This window comes from Stenella coeruleoalba (genome assembly GCF_951394435.1).
Source record: "Stenella coeruleoalba genome assembly, chromosome: 8".
NCBI classification, from domain to species: Eukaryota; Metazoa; Chordata; class Mammalia; order Artiodactyla; family Delphinidae; genus Stenella; species Stenella coeruleoalba.
Genome location: NC_137154.1, coordinates 4,463,626 through 4,483,144, shown reverse-complemented (window position 1 = coordinate 4,483,144; position 19,519 = coordinate 4,463,626). Strand labels below are relative to the sequence as shown.

The window sequence follows — 19,519 nt, the reverse complement described above, 5'->3', positions numbered from 1 at the left end:
AACCCGTGTCCCCTGCATCGGCAGGTGGACTCTCAACCACTGTGCCACCAGGGAAGCCCTGCATATGAGTTTTTACACGTACCTGTTTTCACTTCTCTCAGAGTGGAAGTGCTGGGTCAGTTGGTCATTCCCCGTCGCCTGGATTTCTTGAAAAGCAAACAGTGGCTTAAGCCTTCTAGCCTGCCCTGGAGCCGGGCTCTCTATAATGGTTATTGCCTTTGGTCCTCGCTCACCCCTGCGAGGAAGGGACGGTTGTTATCTCCATGGCTGGCCTGGCCTCCGAGCCTCGGGTCCTCCCTCTGAAGGAGGAGCTGGCTTACTGCTGGTGCAGTCTGGGCGGGCCCCCGATGACCAGGGCTGCCGGGGAGCCTCCTGCAGAGAGCTGGCTGACCACCGAGACACAGGGAACCGTCATGAGGGAGGTGCCCATGACGGGCGGTGGCCGAGGAGGCCGCCACGGGAGGGCGGCGTCTCTATCTGGACTCACCCTCTCACTCCCCGCTCGCTTGCACATTCCTAGAAGAGGGGACTGCGGTTCAGCAACGAGTGAGGACCAGAGCTGGGTTCAAATCCCAAACGTGGTCCAAACTTATGTATGACCTCAATCCCTGGCTTCCCCCAGCCTCTGGAATTTCACTTTACAACAGGAGCCAAGAATGATACTGAATCTTCTTGAAGAAAAATGGGAAGAACTAATGATAAAACTACTCCTACTCTGCTTACCCAGCACGGTCCTTTTAATATTTTACAGATTATCCTCCACGTGTCTGCACCCTTTTACAGAGTTACCATCAATCAGGCTGTTCAGATCCCTTGTGGGTTCTGCTGTTTTGCACTTTATGTGTCTTAAACATTTTCCTACGTTTTAAAAAGACTTGTCGCGATTGTTATTTAAAATCGCCTTGTGAGTATTACATCACGTATTACATCATGGAGCTCTCTGTAATTCAGTAAACCATTTTCCTAATGTTATTCGGATCAGGGGTTGGCAAACTGTAGTCCTCAGGCCAAATCTGGCCCTCTGCCCTTTTCTGTACAGCCCTGAAGCTAAGAATGAGTTTTACATTTTGTAATGGTTGAAAAAAATCAAAAGGAGACAAATGTTTTGTGACATATGACACTGGCATAAAATGCAAATTTCAGTGTCTGTTAGTAAAGTTTTATCGGAACACAGCCCTGCCCACTTGGGCAGGGACAGAGTCCAGTGGCTGTGCAGGGACCGTGTGGCCACAAGGACTGAAATATTTCCTACCAGTCCCTTGACAGAAAAAAGTATGCCTACCCCTGATTAAGGTTATTTACTTTGGGGGGCGGGTTTTGATTTCTTCAAAATCTTTTAAGTGGCAGGTGCTGTACGAGGGCTCTGGGGTACAGGGGGGCATGGAATGAACAGAGCATGAAGGGTTCCTGAGCTCTGGGGGCTGGTATGTTCTGGAAGTGACATCGAGTGGGTTGGGAAGAGGGACGGTGAAATACGATCATCTCAGAGAGTGGCCAGTGGAAGGTCCTGGGGTCTGGGAAGGCCCATCTGCGGAGCTGACACCAGGAGGTGATGTTAGAACTGGAATCTCAGTGTTGAGAAGGAGAAGCCGTGCAAAGACCACGAGGAAGGACGTTTGGGGTCAAGAGAAGAGTGGGTGCAACTGTCCTGAGACGGGAACGAGACGGACACTGTTGAGGAGCCAGTGGAAGGTGAGTGTGAGTGGGACAGAGAGTGATGGGGGTGGTGGTGGTCAGGTGGGGCAGGACCTCAGAGGCTGTGGAAGGGAGCTTGCATTTTACTCTGAGACCCACTGAGACCCAAGACCGGTAAAGGATGGATTGCAGGGGCAGAGGCAGAGGCAAGGAGAAAGTGAGGGGGGGATGGAGAGACCTGGATATATTTTGGGTTTAAACTTACAGGATTGCTGAAAGGATGTGGGAGATGAGGGGTTGAAAAGAGAGGTTAAGACACCTCCTGGGTTTCTGGCTTAGGCAGCTGGTGGATGGGGTTAGAATTCCTGAGATGGAGCAGACTGGGAGAAGAGCCCAGGACTCAGGGCTCTGCTGGGTCCCAGGGAGATTATTCTGGATTGCCTGGGTGAGCCCAGTAAGTCCTTGGAAGATCTGGGAGGCAGGCACGTGAGAGACAGAAAAGGTGATGTGGTGATGGAAGCTGAGAGAAAGTGATTTGAAGATGTTATGCTCCTGGCTTTGAAGATGGAGGAAGTGGCCACCAGCCAAGGAAAGCAGGCAGCCTCTAGAAACTGGAAGGCAAGGAAAACGGATTCTCCTCTAGAGCCTCCAGCAGGAATGCAGCCCTGCTGACCCATTTTAGACTTCAGACCTCCCAAACTGTAGGATGATGAATCTGTATTTTATTTATTTATTTATTTATGTCAAGTGGAAATTTGTTTTCTTTTCTTCTTTCCTTTTTCTTTTGGACCGCGCTGCACAGCATGTGGGATCTTAGTTCCCCGACCAGGGATTGAACCCGTGCCCCCTGCAGTGGAAGCACAGAGTCTTAACCAGTGGACTGCCAGGGAAGTCCCTATATTTCATTTTTTATTCAGTTTTTAGAACCAATAGCTTAAAGTGGTTACTCAAATGATCTCTAACGAAAGAAAGATTTCATTTTTATACCACGGCAGGGATTGCATTCCACTTTCATTTTTGGCATATGTATACGTGTCACCAAGTTTAAAATATTGAAGATCTGGTTCTGATACAACTAAGAGAGAAACATGGAAAATAGGACCCTGAGAAAATGTTATTTGCTGAACAAGGTTAAGAAGTGAAGCATCGGCTGTGATTTAGCTAGTAAGTCTCATTTCACTCAGAATGCATGCTTCGCCGGCCAGAAGCTCTCTGTAGCATCACACTTTAGCGACCTTTCAGGCAACCACAGACTAAAGTACCCCTACAAAGAGCTGTGTTTTCCTAATTATATATAAAAAAAAAAAACCTTGGTTCCAAGTCCATCCACTCAGAGATATTAGTCCAAATTTGTGTTGTTTTAAAATGCTAAATTGGTGGTCATTTGTTACAGCTGCAACAGGAAACTAACGTACTCAGTAAAGAGTCCTCCAACCTTCTGCCCAGGGAGCTGGGGGGGGGGGGGTCTCCCTGACCAGTGTGTAGCTTCACTTTTTCTCCAGTTGTCAGAATGAGCGTCGTCCCTGCTCTTGATCTTGTCTAGTGTCACTGGATGCAACCCTGAGGTTGGTCTGTTTTAGGACGGAGAGCACTAAGGGTCCATCCAGTTGTCTGTTTACCAATGCACCTTCGTGCTGGGCTCTCGGTTTGCTGAAGACTGCTGACCTTCAAAAGGCACGTGGGTTGAGCTCACAGACTCTGGAGCTGAACGCCTGGCCTCAGAGTCCATGTCTGCTGCCTCCTGGCTTGGTGACAAGCCCCTCAGTGTTTCACCACCTCAGCTACCTCAGCTGTGGAAGGAGGTGCTAACAGGACGCCCTGCCGGTGCTGCGGGGGACTGAAGGGGCTCATCTGCACGGTGCCTGGAACTGTGCACGGCCCCCAGTGAGGGCTGCCTGCGTGCAAGTGCTGACAGGTTAATAACCACATTTTGAGTGGGTCTTAACGCAGGGGGGCCTCAGCGGCACACGGCCTCCGCTGACCAGGCTGGGGCAGGAGGAGGCTGGTCTCAGGCACCCCTGGGACTAGAGGCTCAGGGTCCGCGGGAGCCATGGTGGGGCTGTGACTGCTGGAAGCGGTTTGCGTGAGGGGGCTCCTCGGTTTGGGCAGGGGCTCTAGTGGGAGGCTTCTGAGCTCCAGGGCCCCCTACTACGTGCCCCCTTCCACCCCAGTCAGGCCCAGCCCTTCCTCACCAGTGTGGGACCCTTGCTAGGGGGATCTTTACAGGGAGTGGAGGGCGGGGCTTGAGGCTGGGAGGGGCCTGGAGGCGGGGTTTGTCCGGGGAAAGGGCAGGACTTGGGAGGAACTTATTTAGGTGGGACCTTGGTGGGGCGGGGCTTATCTGGGTGGGGCTTGTTTGGACGGGGCCTGGTCCTGGGGCCTAGGGCAGGGCTTGTAGGGGGCAAGGCGCGGCTTGGGGAGGAGCTTATCCCGGGGACCTGGCGGGGCGGGGCTTGGCGGGGCAGGGCCTGGTGGGCGGGGCAGGGCCTGGTGGGCGGGCCTGGGGCAGGGCTTGCCCAGGGTCCTGATTCGGCTCCCTCCCTGGTTACCAGGTTTTGTTTCCGGGCGGCATAGCCTGGCCAGGTGGAGAGGCTGCCTTGGGTCACTCTTGGAGGTCCGGACGCCCTGCGAGGGGGTCACTGTGAGGGGGCCCGTGCACCTCTTTGGAGGTGCGGGAGATGCCGCATCGGGCTTATACATCCCCATTGCGGGTGTTTTGGGGCTCTCTGAAGTGGGCTTCCCTCCCTGCACCCCGTAATCGCTGCTTGAAGGGCAGGAGTCTGGGGAGGCAGGAAGGCTTGGGGAGGTGACTGGCCGTCTCTCTTCTTCCCTCTGCTTTTCCCTCTTCCGCATCCTCCCTGAGTCAGACTGCAGTGAGCCAGGTCTGGAAAAGGCAAATGTTCCCCTTGGCAAAAGGGAACTGAGAGGAGCCTCTGGGGGCCAGAGGGCCTCGGCCACAGAGCGGACTGGAGCAGACTGGAGTGGAGGCTGCCGGCCCAGGACGGAGAGCCTCACCCTCACGGGCCCCTGTCATCCTGGCCTCCCCTGGTCACCCTGGCTTCCCCGTTCATCTTGGCCTCCCCTGGTTATCCTGGCCTTTCCTGGTCATCACTTTGTCTTTGTCATCCAGCCCCCTTGGTCATCCTCACTGCCCTGTTTACTGCTCCCGGCTGTCTCTGGAGTGAGTGTGCCCTGGGCTCTGCAGGTCTGAAGTGGAGCTCCTGAGTCAGGGACGGGGTACAGCCCTGCCCCAGAAAACAAGGCACAGGTGATGTAAGAGCCAAGTAAGTCCTGGCTTTATTTGGGATGAAAACTCATCCTCTGAGATCCTGTGAGTCCCCTCGGGGGTTGACGTCTTTTACCTGACCCTTGGCGGACCCGGGGACAGGACGGAGGGGGCCTGGGATGGGGCAGGCAGGGCTGGGCTGTGTCCGTACAGCTCTAATGCAGCACAGGCCACCTCACCAGAAGGCCCAGGGTCCCACCTTAGGGATAACACTTCTCAGAGCCCACTGATGGATGGATGCAGGACATCCCTTCTGTACAGCAGCCTGGCAGCAGAGGGAGGTGGTTGTTCCCATTTTACAGATGAGAACACAGCTCAGAGAGGACGAAAAGCACCCAGGGAGGTAGTGGTGGAGCCGAGGCTCAAAGCCAGAGTCAGTCCTTCCCCTCCCACCCTTCCCCGATCGCTGTGGTCCCTCAGCGAGGGCGGGGCCTTCCCACCTGCTCACCTGTACGACTCCTCAGGACGGACTCCGGGGTGGGGTGTGGGAATCGGGACACACTGGCCCACTCACTGCCATGGGTTTAATTTTCAAAGTTGCAACTCAATCCAACTCTGAATGGTTTACAAGTGGTACCTCTAACAGATAAGGATACGGAAAGGTTGAAAGTTAAAGAAGGAGAGGAGATGCACCGTGCAAGTGCCAACCCAAAGGAAGCTGGGGACGCTGCGTTAATATCAGACAAATAGACCGTAAAGAAATAACACGACTAGGATTCACGAGGGTGAGTTCATAATTTACCACCAAAGCTCCAATTTCCCGGGATATAACACGCCGAAATTTGTGTGCTCCTAACAACATAGCCTCAAAATAGATAAAGCAAAGTGACACCTCAGGCATGGGCTTGCTTGTTCATTCTGAAAGCCAGAGTTTGGTGATGGACTGCAGTCTTTGCCATCAGCCTTGGGCAGGGTTGAAAAGAGTCAGGCTTTTCTCTCAGGGAGTTCACCCTACAGAGGGGAGAAAAAAATATTACAGATGCATGAAACAGCTGGAGACCAGCGGCCAGCACCAGGTGAGGATGGTGCGGGTCACGGACTTTGGACACACGACACAGATGTACACCAGCAGGCAGACACACTCATTTCTCACTTTTGTTCACACAGTCACACACGTGTGTCCACACAAACACCAACGGTCCCACCTGGGTATGGGCGAGGACCCTCATGGGGTGTGTCATTGGAGGGAGGGCCTCTTGGAGATGCGTGTGGACTTGAGCCACCTGGGTTCCCCCCACCCCCACTATCGTGGCTGCTGTCCCCTTGGCCCTCAGACCTGCATGCCAAGTGGGACAGTGCACAGACATATCCCGGGCCTCTCTCTGTACCAGGTATTGTCCTAGGTCTGGAGCACAGCAGTGACTGAAAGAGACACAGCCCCTGCTCTCATCGTGAACGTGTATCACACAGTGACGAGCACACGGGGGAAATGAATTGAGGTTGGAAGATTGAGGGGTGTGTATGTATTGCATTATTTTATGTAAGGTGGTCAGGAAAGGCCTCTCTGAAGAGGTGACATTTGAGCAGTGACCTGAAGGAGGTGAGGGAGAGCTCTGCACGCAGGTGGGAGAGGAGCATTCCAGGCAGAGGGAACAGCAGGTGCAAAGGTCCTGAGGCGGCCTGGAGCTAGTGGGCGCAGCTGTAGAAGGCGAGGGCAGAGGTCAGCGGACTGGGGCAGGGAGACCATTGCTGCCCAGGAGTCTGTGCAGAGGAGGCAGGAAACGGCCTCAAAGGAGAGGCTGAAAGAAGCCAGGGTGCACCTGTGGGCCCCCTGTGAGCACCAGGCCCAGCACAAGGTGGAGTTACTCGCACTTGACCAAACACGTATTAAATGTCTGCTGTATGCGTGGTCCATGCAGGGTGCCAACCGGCCTCGGGTGTGGCTGAGCAGAAACCATGCGCCCCTCGTGTCTCCTGGGGCACTGACCCAGCGGGGTGGCAGGAACTTGGGGGTGAGCCTACCCTCGGTCTCTGTTCCCGGTCTGCAGACCTCTGGGTGAACAGGGCCAGCACAGAGACCCAGGGCCCTGATGGATCACGTGGCCCCCGGTGCCCCCTCCCCTCGTAGCCAGCCCCCGGTGCCCCCTCCCCTCATAGCCAGCCCCCACAACCCTGACCGGGTCTAGGAACCTGGGGACCCAGGCCAGGCTCCCAGCTGCACTCCTACCCCGCCCTGCTCCATCCACCTGGTCACTTGCCCACGGCCCACGGCCCACCGTAGGCCCCGTCAGCACCATCTGTGCTGCTCACGTGGCCGTGTAGGGGCTGCCCCCTCTGGTCCTGTCACCCATGCTGGCATTCAGCCACCGCGTGGACAGTCAGGCCTCGAGGCCGTTGACACACAGAACCATCTTGGTACGGCTGATAACTTGCTCTTACCCCGAGCCCCCTGACCCCTCATTGCCCTAACTGCCAAGCCTGGGACCCCCCGGACCTCTCTCTGATGATCCAGCAACTGAAGGGTCGGCACCTGACAGGGGGAGGCCCGTACCGGCCAAGACTGGGAGGCTGGCACAGGAGTTATGGAAAGCAGCGATGAGGTGCCTCAAAAAATTAGAAACAGAACGACCACTTCTGGACATTTATCCCAAGGAAATGAAACCAGCCTCTTGAAGAGATCTGCACCCCCACATTCATCACCACATCCCTCACGATAGCCGAGATATGGAAACAAGCTAAGTGTCTGGGTGGATGGATGGATACAGACGTGGTGTAGGCACAAAGTGGAATATTATTCAGCCATCAGAAGAGGGAAATCCTGCCTTTAACCACAACCCGGATGAACCTGGAGGACATTGTGCTAATTGAGATTAAGCCAGACACAGAAGGACAAACCCTGGACCATCTGACCTGAGTGCGGAATCTAGAAAAACCAAACTCTTAGAAGCAGAGAGTAGAGCTGTGGTTGCCGGGGGCGGGGGGTGGGGAGATGGGGTCAACGCTGGACGAAGGGAGCAAACTTGCTGTTATAGATGGATGAGTTCGGGGGATCGACTGCCCAGCACGGTGACTGCGGTTCACAATATTGTCCTGCACACTGGAAAGTTGCTAAGGGAGTGGCTCTTATGTGTTGCCACCGCACACGCCATGCAGTGAGGAGGTGAGGGATGGGTTAAGCTCGTAGCAGTAATCGTTTCAGGGCGTATGCGTGTATTAAATGACCACATTGTACACCTTTAGAAAAATCCCATGGTACAGCCTGAAAAAAGAAAGACTGGGAGGCCATTCCTACCAGGGAATCCTGGTTCATGTAGAAGAGGGATCGGATGTGAGACCACCCCAGAGAGCAAGGCCGTCGGCACACGCCCCCTCCTGATTCACACATTCCCATCACGCGGAGCATCTTGGAATGTTCCGGCACCGCCTTTTCCGTGGGTGTCTCGCGTCCCTCTGGGTCCTCTCTGGGGCCGTGGCGGGGCAGGGTGGGACTCCCATGCCAGATTCCCCCCATTTTCTGCGGTCTTCGGATCCCTCCATCTACCTTAAGCCGAGGGCTCTGTCCTTCGAGGTCCCTCCCCACCCCGCCCAGGCGAGTTTCAGATTCGTATTAATGGCCCTCAGACTCCCAGGACCACGTCCAACCTTGTGTGGTTTCTATAAACACACGCATACTGACCCGTTTCACTTGGTCTTAAGTAACTTTGCACCCTTTTCTGTGAAGCGCTCCCCCAAACCCATCCCCACAACAATCACCCAGATGTTTACTCATTTGGGGTATGGAATTCCCTCCCTTCTCTCCACCCACCCTGGCTCAGGTGGGATCCAGTCCAAGGTAAGGATGACTACGGGGTCGACGCGGAGGGGATTGCGAACTAGTTCCTTAGCAGAGCTCCCCTGGGAAGGCAGCAGCTCCTCAGGGAAGGGAGGGGTGGCCTGAGACAAGGAGGAGGGGAAACCTTCCAGCAAGAGATGCCTATGTGTGGTTCCAGGGAGTTTGGCTCTTCAGGGTCGGGGTCTGCCCCATGTCTTCTGGAACCTTCTCAACATCTCCATGGACAGAAGTGCAGCCTCTTATGAGAAATGCCTGGCTCACAGTAAATGATCGTAAATGTTTGTTGAATGAATAACAGACCCATGACTTGGTGAATTCAACAGAAGTTCTAATTCAGCAAATTGCAAAAGCACATGGTGAGTTTGTTTGGTTTGTTTGCTTGTTTTCCAAATCAGTCTCAGCCTCCAGGCTACTAAAAAAAAAAAAAAAAAAAAGGTGTTTTTTTTCAGCATGGGCATAGAAATTCCCCGAGTTTTAGTCCAGATTTCAAAACAAGAAATTAGGGATTTGAGTCATTCTGTTGACTTAAGGTAACCTGGGCTGTCAGAAGCAGCCCTCCAGCTCCCCAGCTCCCTGAGCCCCAGTAGGAGTCCTGAGGCTCCTCCCACTCTTCCTGGGGGCTCCTCCCACTTTTCACGGGGCTCCATGAAAATAGCTCTGTGGTCACCCCTCAGGCTGTCCTCTGTTGACCCAGGGGTTCTGCTAACCATGCCAGGGTCTGAACGGGAATTCCTCTGCCTTCCATCCAGGGAAAAATTTTGTGGGGCCCAAAGCTTATCAACAAGAAGGTGGTGCTCTTGCTAGATCATGGGAGCAACCTCAGTGCCCATCGACAGACGAATGGATGGAGAAGATGTGGTACATATATACAATGGAAAATTACTCAGCCATAAAAAAGGAATGAAATTGGGTCATTTGTAGAGACATGGATGGATCTAGAGACTGTCATACAGAGTGAAGTCAGTCAGAAAGAGAAAAACAAACATCGTATATTAACGCATATGTGTGGAATCTAGAAATATGGTACAGATGAACCAGTTTGCAGGGCAGAAATGGAGAAGCAGACGTAGAGAACAAACGTATGGACACCAAGGGGGGAAAGTGGCAGGTGTGGTGCTGTGATGAATTGGGAGATTGGGATTGACATGTATACACTGATGTGTATAAAATAGATAAATAATAAGAAACTGCTGTATAAAAAAATAAAGTAAAATTCAAAAATTCAAAATAAATAAATTAATTAATTAAAAAAGAGAAGGAGGTGCTCTTTAAGAAAAAGAATACAAAATTATTACAACAAAGTTAGATACAACGAATATTTGTTTAGAATGGGAAAAGAAATCACAGCAAATCACAGATTTTTTTTTTTTTTTTTTTTTTTTTTTTTTGCGGTACGCGGGCCTCTCACTGTCGTGGCCTCTCCCGTTGCGGAGCACAGGCTCCGGACGCGCAGGCTGAGCGGCCATGGCTCACGGGCCCAGCCGCTCCGCAGCATGTGGGATCTTCCCAGACCGGGGCACGAACCCGAGTCCCCTGCATCAGCAGGCGGACTCTCAACCACTGCACCACCAGGGAAGCCCAAATCACAGATTTTTAAAAGCTCACAAATACCACAAATAATACAAAATAGAGAAAAATATCTGCAGTGTTTTTTCCTACCTTTTTTGGCTGCACATTCTTTGATAGCCTTTAAATACGTCAATAGTGTTGAATATTTTCCATAGAGCTGAAAGGTAATTCAATCCTTTTTTTTTTAGCATGGCTGATCAGCATTTATTTTGTAATATTAATAGTTTAAAAATGTTTCTTAGCTCCACAATTCATTATTGGTAATGTCCTATACATTTAAAAATTTTAATTTAACTAATTCGTTTATTTATTTATTTATCTAGGCTGCATTGGGTCTTCGTTGCTGTGCACGGGCTTTCTCTAGTTGCGGCGAGCAGGGGCTGCTCTTCGTTGTGGTGCGCAGGCTCCTCGTTGCGGTGGCTTCTCGTGTTGCGGAGTACAGGCTCTAGGCCCACGGGCTTCAGTAGTTGTGGCACGCGGGCTCAGTAGCTGTGACTGCGGGCTGTAGAGCGCAGGCTCCGTAGCTGTGGTGCACAGACTTAGTTGCTCCGTGGCATGTGGGATCTTCCCGGACCAGGGCTCGAACCCGTGTCCCCTGCATTGGCAGACAGATTCTTAACCACTGCGCCACCAGGGAAGCCCCCCAATGTGTTCTTAAGACACGTTTCTCTTCATCGATCAGATTATCAGGATCCAAGAGCTCATTCATTTCTTCTATTCTAAAATGATTTCCTCTTGGGGAATAACTTTTGGCTACCATTCAGCTCTCAGTTTCAAACTAACTTCTATCGACTTCGTTATCTTTATCCCTTTTTTACCATAGTTCATTCATTTTAATCTGAACTTTTACTTCTTTTACAAACAAACAAAAAGATAACAAGAGAAGGTCATTTTCATATCTATTTAAGCCAAGAGTTTATATAATTTTTCACTATTTTTGGAAACGTTCCAAAATATCTTTCCACATTTGAACAATCTTTTTTTGTTATTTACAGTTTCTGTTTTTCTTCCACGTCAGCCGGTTTTTCAAAAATATATTTTGGAGTCTTGAAAATGGCACCGTCCCCGTGACATAAGGCTTGAACATAAGGCTTGTGATGGGCTACTCACTCGTTATGATAGCTCTTTAAGAGGAGAAGCCAGGCTGGGCTGTGTGTTAAAATATTCCAATTACGAGATGAACTCGGAAGGAACACCTATGACCACTGGAAACACTGCAGAGGTCGACAGCAGTGTGGGCCACAGCTTTTTCTCTGATGGGATCCAGGCTGCATCATAATTGTTTGTTACAGCTTAGCATCCCGGAGAACGGATTCCTCCATTTAAAACGCTATGAATCTGGTGATTGGAAGGCTCTCCCATAGCCTGGCTCCTGGCTTGTACATTTCTCCTCCACCACCCAGATCCTTTGTGTCCTGACACTGGTAAAACCATTAATCAGACTTGGGAACCATCGTTACATAGAAGTGAGTGTGAACTACGTAAATATCTGTCACTAAACCCAAACTGAAGCTATCTCCGACTCAGCCTCCCCCAAATGTCCCTCCGTGGCCACTCCAACGTCACTGCCATGAAGGGGATAGTGACAAGGGAAGTTGGTGAGGAATAGGGCATCAGGGGTAACCAGACCTGGTTAAAATACATCACCTTGCAAATTCCACGAACATATGACCTCATGGACACAGCGCAGGGCCGCCTCCAGGGACTTACGGGGAGCCCACGCGGCGGGGAGTTTTGGGGCTCACGCTTTACCAGCCTTGCGCCCTCAGCCAGGTCTCAGTTCTCAGAGCCCTGCGTTATTAACTGGAAGACCCGTTGCATTTCTGATAGGAGTTCTTGTGTAAGTTAGTGTTCCTTGGTGCAGGCAACAAAAACCTCTTGTGGTCAAGTAATAAAGGACATCATCTGGAAAGAGAACGGAGAGCTTGTGCAATCAACACCCAGACTGGAGAACCAGCTTGAAAACAGAACAGGCATCGGGACGAGATCTGAGTTAAGTGTCACGTTGCTGCTGTGGGAATGGATGACTTCCAGATGTTTCTCCTGCCCACTTCATGATTCAGCATCCTGGGAGAGAGGGACCTGGCCAGTGTAGGTCCTAGATCAGCCCTTAGATGTTCTGCGATGGTGAGGACCTGATAGGAGAGACTCAGGGGACCCCTATGGTCTCTGGAGTGGAGGTCTCCTTGATTAACCAAGTTGTCCTGCAAAGAGGGACAGTAGTAAATTGCGGGGTCCTAGGAAAGGGGGCCAGAGGCTGGGTGCCTCCCTCCCCAGTCCTCCCAAAGATCCGGTGCATGCAAATAGTAAGCACTCACTGAATCCTTGTCAGCACTTACGGAGTCCTTGCTGTGGGCCACGTACAGCTAAGCGCAGCACGATCATCTCATTGAACGCTCTGTGAACCCAGGAGACGGGGACGAGTATTGTCCCCACTTCACAGATGCGAACAGGGAGAATCAGAGAGACTTAGTGACTTGACGAGCCTGCACCGCCCACGTGTGACCGAGGCCAGCTGCACCTCCCACCCCAACCCTGTGACCCCAAGTTCTTGTTTTTGCACATTTTGTAGTGTTTCTATAGAGAAAGAAAGAGAACTCGGTTTCTCCTCAATGATGAGATTTATTTAACAATAGCAATAGCGGAGATGCATAACACATGCAACTTCACCCAGACGTTTTGCCAGTCAGGATTACGCCTACAAGGACAGGATGTCTGATAAATTGCATTTTTGCACGTCTCCTGTAGAAAAAAAAGGTATAGCGTGTTTTACGGTTATACATGCGGCAATTCAAGCATATTTCTTACAGATGAGAACTGTTCCGACTAGGCATCCGTGAGAACGGAATCTCCCCACAGACTAGCTTCCGGTTATGTACATTTCAAACCTATTTCTTCTCCACTGCCCACTCCCCACTCAATTCTGGAGATGTTCCGATTTCCTTACAACTCTGGGCCTGCATTTTTCTCCACAATGCCGGGCGAGTTGGCACAGTGGGTGGTGGGAACACCCCTGAAAGGCATTCCTTTGCCGAGATGGTTTGCCTTGATCACAGCTACACACAGAAATGGGGGCTGTGAATCACATAAATGTTCCCCACGAAGCCCACACTGCAGGTGCCACCAACTCCACCTTCCCTTAGCCGGATCCCCCGGACACCTGTGGCCACGCCAGCGTCACGTGGCCTGATGGAGAATATAGTAAATTTTACCAAAACTTAACTGTGTGGGGACTTCCCTGGCGGTCCAGTGGTTAAGACTCCACCTTCCAACGCAGGGCGCGCAGGTTCAACCCTTGGTCGGAGAGCTAAGATCCCACATGCCGCACGGGGCAGCCAAAAATGAACAAACAAACAAACAAAACTGTGTGAACAATTTCTAGGGCTCCTGTCCTTCCACATGCAGCTGAGGGGCCCTGTGACGGGCCTCACCTCACTTACCCCCAAGAGGTGAGGTTTCCCTCGTCACTGACCATCTGCTTCAGATGGGCCACTTTGTCCCTGTCCAGGTTAGAGGAGGCTGTGGAGCATGGATGGGGCTTGTGGTCAAAAGATAAGGGTTAAATCATAGCCTTTCTGTTCGCTAGCTGTGTGACGCTGGACAAAACATTGGCCTCTCTGAGCCCCGCTGCTAGACAGCACTACACAGGTGTCAGTTATTAAACAAATGAGCGCTTATTAGTGCTTATGGCATGCGAGGTCCAAGCTGGTGCTGGGTGCTCCGTAAGATGCCTGGGATGACTGATAAAGAGCCTCCACCTCTCACGCCTCCCTGGGACACGCAGACCTGGGGGACTGAGCTGAGATGGGAAAGCAGGTGGCCCAGGGAACAGAGGGCACTCAGAGCACACCTGCTTCCAGGGGCCGCGCAGTCCTCAGCTCAGTTCAGTGAATGCCACGGGGAGGCCAGGACAGGGGTTGGCGGGGGTGGGGGGGCGGGCAGCAGAGGCGAGGACGATGGGCCCCAGCTCCACACACGCTAGTTCCCAGGACTCCCAGTTCTAGACTCGGAGATTTGCTGCGATACTGTACTTTTTATAGATTATCAACGAGCTTTTCTCTTCTTTCTGAAGCTCTGACCTTCGCCCCGTCTGGCTCGAAGCCTCCATGTTTCAGGAGGAGCTTGGGAACTGCTTCGGAAGGATGCCAAGAGAAGGAATGAAGTATTCTTCCGCTACTGATACACAGAATAGGATCACACAAGATGCCGCTGTGCGGGTGGGGCTGGGGTCCTGGGAACCGCCCTTTCCACTTCCTGTCTTTCCTCCCCCCTCCTCTCTATGCTTTCCCATCATGGACCTCCCATGACGCCCCCTTTCCACCCAAGCCCCCAGGCACGAGGCTGGACACTGGACAGTAGCAAAGGGTGTGATGCATCCACTCTTGTCCTGGACCCAGGAGCTGGTGGGAAGAAAAGAGGGAGGGTGGGGAGAGGGGCATCGCCCCCAATTTTCCCTCTTTGCACTTTGGCACGGGAAAGGGAGAAGTGTTTGGGGCAAGCTGAGGGAGACCCTGGTGGGGGGCAATCATTTGGAGCACAGACTCTCGTTCTGCTAGTCACGTGGGTCTCTGGGATGAAGCTGCCTCCAGGCTGCCCCCGCCTCCTGGGGCACCGTCCCCTCAACAACTGTCCCTCTCCAGAGGGGTCGGCCAGGGGCTCTCCGGCTGCAGTGTGGCCTCCTGGGGGAAAGCAATCAGACCTGCCGTGGGTGCAAGGCGACCCGAAGGCAAAGGCCAGGGGTCAGGTGCCGCCCAGGGGCCACATGGAGGACAAGGCCATCTCATGACCCGCGGCCAGCGGGAGCCGGGTCAGCAGTGGCAACACAGTAGACTGGCTGCAGCCTGCAGGGATGGAAGGGGTCAGCCAGACACCTGGTGGAAGGTGGACCAGGGGCACCACCCTGCGGCCAGCTGCTACCAGCACATGCCCAAGGACCAGCCTGGGGCCACAGGGTCACACAAGCCACATCCCACCTCCTGTACTAAGATACCGTCTTAGGGGGAGGAGGCTGGGAGGGCGCCCCTTCCCACCCAAATGGGAAACATGCTACCCAACTGTAGAGATGATTTAGATAATTAGCATCAAACAGGCCAGGGCTGAATGCTAACATCTGCCCTCTAGCCAGAACATCCTCTCCAAGCGAAAACATTATGTTTCATCTTCCCAGCTGAGTTGCATTGTGAGATCTGGGACATGACATTCAGTGGGGGAGCCTTGGCAGGTAAGAAGGGGACCCCGAGAGGGTGAGACGCAAAGCCTGCGGGGCTCCCAACAGCCGGCCAGCCAGGCAGGCGGCGTCCAGGGCGCGGTGCTCTCAGACCCCCGCCTCGTCGTTGGTGCCAGTGGAGAGAGTCTGCCCCTCCTCCAGCTCGGGCTCCTTCCACAGCGCCCTGCGCAGCACGGCCCCCAGGGGCTCCCGCAGGCTCGGCTGCCCCGACTGCCCACCAGGAGGTAGATGACCGGGTTGGCGCTACTGCTCACGGACAGGGAGAGGCGGGCGAAGCGACTGAACAGAGTCTTCATCCGCTGGGGCAGGTCCAGCCAGTAGAGGAGGAACCCGGAGACGCCGAGGGGCAGGACGCAGACGAACACCAGGACGGAGGCCAGGATGGCCACGTACAGCCGCGTGGGCCGGCGCCGCTGGGAGCTCCTCTGCACCTGCGTGCAGAGGGTGAGGCTGGCCGTGGCCATCGCAGGCGTGAAGGTCCCCGTGATGAGGATGCTGACGATCAGGTCCACCGTGAAGCACTGCCATTCGTCCCGGTGCCAGAAGCTGCCGCAGAGCGAGGCCAGTGTGCTCAGCGGGAGGGACGGCGCCCAGAGCGGGACGCACACCGTGCCCGGCAGGTGCCGGGGCCGGTGACACTTGTACCAGACGGGGAGGAGGACAGAGAGGCAGAGCTGCGTGCTGATGGCCGTCAGCAGGCTCAGGCCAGCCACCTGGGCCACCATCTCGTGGCTCGGCCACGTGGCCCATGTGGGCCATGCGTGGCCCATCCCCTCCCAGTGGGATGCTTTCTAGGCTGAGCCTGGAGGACGAGGAGGTCGGCCACGGCCAGGTGGAGGATGCAGACTTTGTAGGGACCCCTCTGCCCATGGAAGCCCAGCAGCCAGACCACCAGGCCGTTGCCCATGATGCTGCCCACGCAGGTGAACATGACCAGGGCGCCAGCACCCAGTGGGCCGTGCCCAGCACGTGCACCCCGGGGCGGTTCCAGTTTGCTGCCGGGGTCTGGCCGCTGTTCAGAGTCTTGTTCATCCTATGGAAGGGAGATAGACCAGCGTGAGATTCTGTGTCGCTTGGACCCCGGGGGACTCCTGGGAGCCCCCCACCCGATTTTTCTCTTTCAGGACTCTCACGCGGGTTCTTTCTGCAACAGACCATGACCCGTTCCCCATGGCTCCCACCCTGCCTGGATCTGCCAGTAGGTCCACCACTGCAGATGCCAAGTTGTTACAGATGCCCTTTGTCCCAAAATCTTCAAATTCTGAGAATTAATTTTTTTTTTTTTTTTGGTACGAGGGCCTCTCACTGTTGTGGCCTCTCCCGTTGCGGAGCACAGGCTCCGGACGTGCAGGCTCAGTGGCCGTGGATCACGGGCTCAGCCGCTCCACGGCATGTGGGATCTTCCCAGACCAGGGCACGAACCCGTGTCCCCTGCATCGGCAGGCAGACTCTCAACCACTGCGCCACCAGGGAAGCCCTGTGAATTAATTTTTTTAAACTGGACCTCAGGTGCGAAGAACAGTTTAGTTATACCCTGACTTTATGGCGCACCAGGATCATCAGGCCACTGAAAATCAAATAAAATCATTTATTGGTTTCAGTTACCCGCTTCATTCCATCCTCTTTCTCCCCTCCCTTCCCACACCTGTTCTAACCTGTTTAACATACGTCCTTAGACATTTAATTATCTTTCAAAACAGGTGGTTGCCCATAAAGTATTTTTAATTTACATAAATGTTGAGATTTAGAATTTGTGCTATTTTTTTGGTTTTTGTTTTTTTTACTCAACAGTATGTTTTTAGGATATTCTCATTTATACATGGGACTGTTTTTGAAGTCTCCATTCTGTGTCATTGGTTTGTCTGTCCCTACAACATCAACACACTGTTGTTGTTTTTAAAGTATATGTGGCAGGGCACTTCCCTGGTGGTCCAGTGGCTAAGACTCTGTGCTCCAAATGCAGGGGACCTGGGTTCCATCCCGGGTCAGGGAATTAGATACCACATGCCGCAACTAAGAGTTTGCAAGCCGCAGCTAAAAAAAAAGATCCCGCATGCTGCAACAAAGATCCGGTGTGCCACAACTAAGGCTACGTGCAGCCAAATAAATAAATATTAAAGAAAAAATAAAGTATATGTGGCTTTGTGTGAACCCCCCAGGGTTTTTTAACTGACAGCTACTAGGTAGTTTTTCTCTGCCAGTTTCATGGAGTTTCATCCTTCTATGCCCAGCCTGATTTTCCACCAAAGACTCAAGGGGACCCTCTGCAGATTTTTGCAGTTCTTTCTCTGAGTAGCTGGCTCCCTTCTCTGGTACTCCATCTCACAAATTCCAGCCACTTCAATCTCCCCAAAGTCTGACTTCTTTATCTTTAACTCGGAGACCACCATGCTCTGCCTGGCTTTCCCCACTTCCTGTACCACTGTCCAGAGAGTAGCTCCAAGCAGGAAGCTAGGGTGATACTAGAGCTCACCTCATATTTCTCTTGTCTCAGAGATTGTAGTCCTGGGATGCCTCTTGTCCAATATCTGCAAACAGTTGTTTCTTATGTTTTCTTTAGTTTTTTGGTTGTTCACAGTGGGAGGGCTAGTCTCGTACCAGTTACTCCGTCATGGCTACAGGATATCTTCCTGTTGATTATTGATGGTGTAGAGACACACTGATGATTTTTGTAGTTTTTATTAATCAGGCAAATGACCTCATTTAGTTTATCATTTCTATCACTTTGTATGTTGAGTATTTTGATTTTCTATGTAACTGTCCTCATACCTCTAATTTCTTTTTCATGTCTTATAGCACAGCCCAGAACACCTAGCATTATGCTGAACAATGACTGGAATCAGGCACATTTATCTCCCTGCTAATCTTAAAAAAAAAATGTGTCTAATGTTTCTCCATTAGATATGGTATTTGCTCTAAGGTTTCGGTAGTGTCTTTTATCAAGGTGAGAAAGTTCCCCTCTTAGTTTTCTAAGAGTTTTTTAAAATAAATGAATGATGAAATTTATCATGATTTTTTCCTGTGGTGTCTACTTAATAATTTTCTCTTTTTTCTCCCTTAGTCTATTTATGTGGTGAATATATATTGATACATTTTCTGGTGTTCATTCATCCTTACATTTCTAAGCTAAACCATTTCTACTTTGCTGTGTCTTTTTCTTTTTTTAACCTTCTGTTGTTCTGATTTTATTTAGAAAATTTTCATCTGTGTTCATAAGTGAAATTGGCCCATAATTTCCCCTTCTGGTGCTATCTTTGTCTATTTTTCATTTCAAAGCTGTAAGGTTATACTGCTTCATAAAATGACTTGGAGAGAGAGTCTTTTTTCTCTACCCTCTAGAACAATTTGTGTCATGTAAGGATTATCTTTCTTTGAACATTTGGCAGAAGGTAAAACCATCTGGTCTGGTAATTTTTATGTGAGTGTTAGTGGATACGCATGGCTTTGGGAAAAAAAAAAACCCCAAACTTCAATTTATTTAATATTTTAGGTTTATTTAGATTTTCATTCTCTTCTTGAGTTAAAGTAAGTAAAGTTATTTTTCTAGAAAATTGCTCATGCTTTCTGGTTCCGCATTTATTGGTATAATACTTTACATGGTATTCTTTTACAATTTTTAAAACCTCAATTCTATTTGCCATTTTAAATTTGTGACTTTGCTCTTTTTTTTTCTTTATCAGTTTGCCAGAGGTTTGTTTTCAAGAACTATTATTTAAAAAAATCAACTCTGTTGTTTCCTTGCTTCCCATTTTCTCAGTTTATGCTTTTATTTCTTCTGCTTTCTTTGGATTTACCTTGTGATTCTTTTTGCAGCGTCTTGTGTTGAATTCTCTGGTAATTAATTTTCAAATGTTCTTTTTCTAATAGGTATTTAGGGCTATCAATATGCTACTAAGTACTTCCTTAGATGTTTCATGAGTTTTGATATGTAGTGTCTTCATTGTTTTTGATATCTAAAATTTTACAAATTAAAACCATTTAAAATATTTAAAATTTGAATTTTAAATTTCCATAAATTATTTAGAAATAC

At 51.3% G+C, this 19,519-nt stretch overlaps 1 protein-coding gene across 1 annotated transcript; it reads right to left on the bottom strand.

The window, feature by feature from the left end:
- Positions 1-15,576: 15,576 nt before the first annotated feature.
- On the bottom strand, positions 15,577-16,214 carry MRGPRD (MAS related GPR family member D; the record flags this gene model as incomplete). The annotated part of the gene is given in 2 exon segments (XM_079928343.1): positions 15,577-15,686; positions 15,689-16,214. Coding segments are annotated over 2 exon segments (636 nt in total).
- Positions 16,215-19,519: the final 3,305 nt, after the last annotated feature.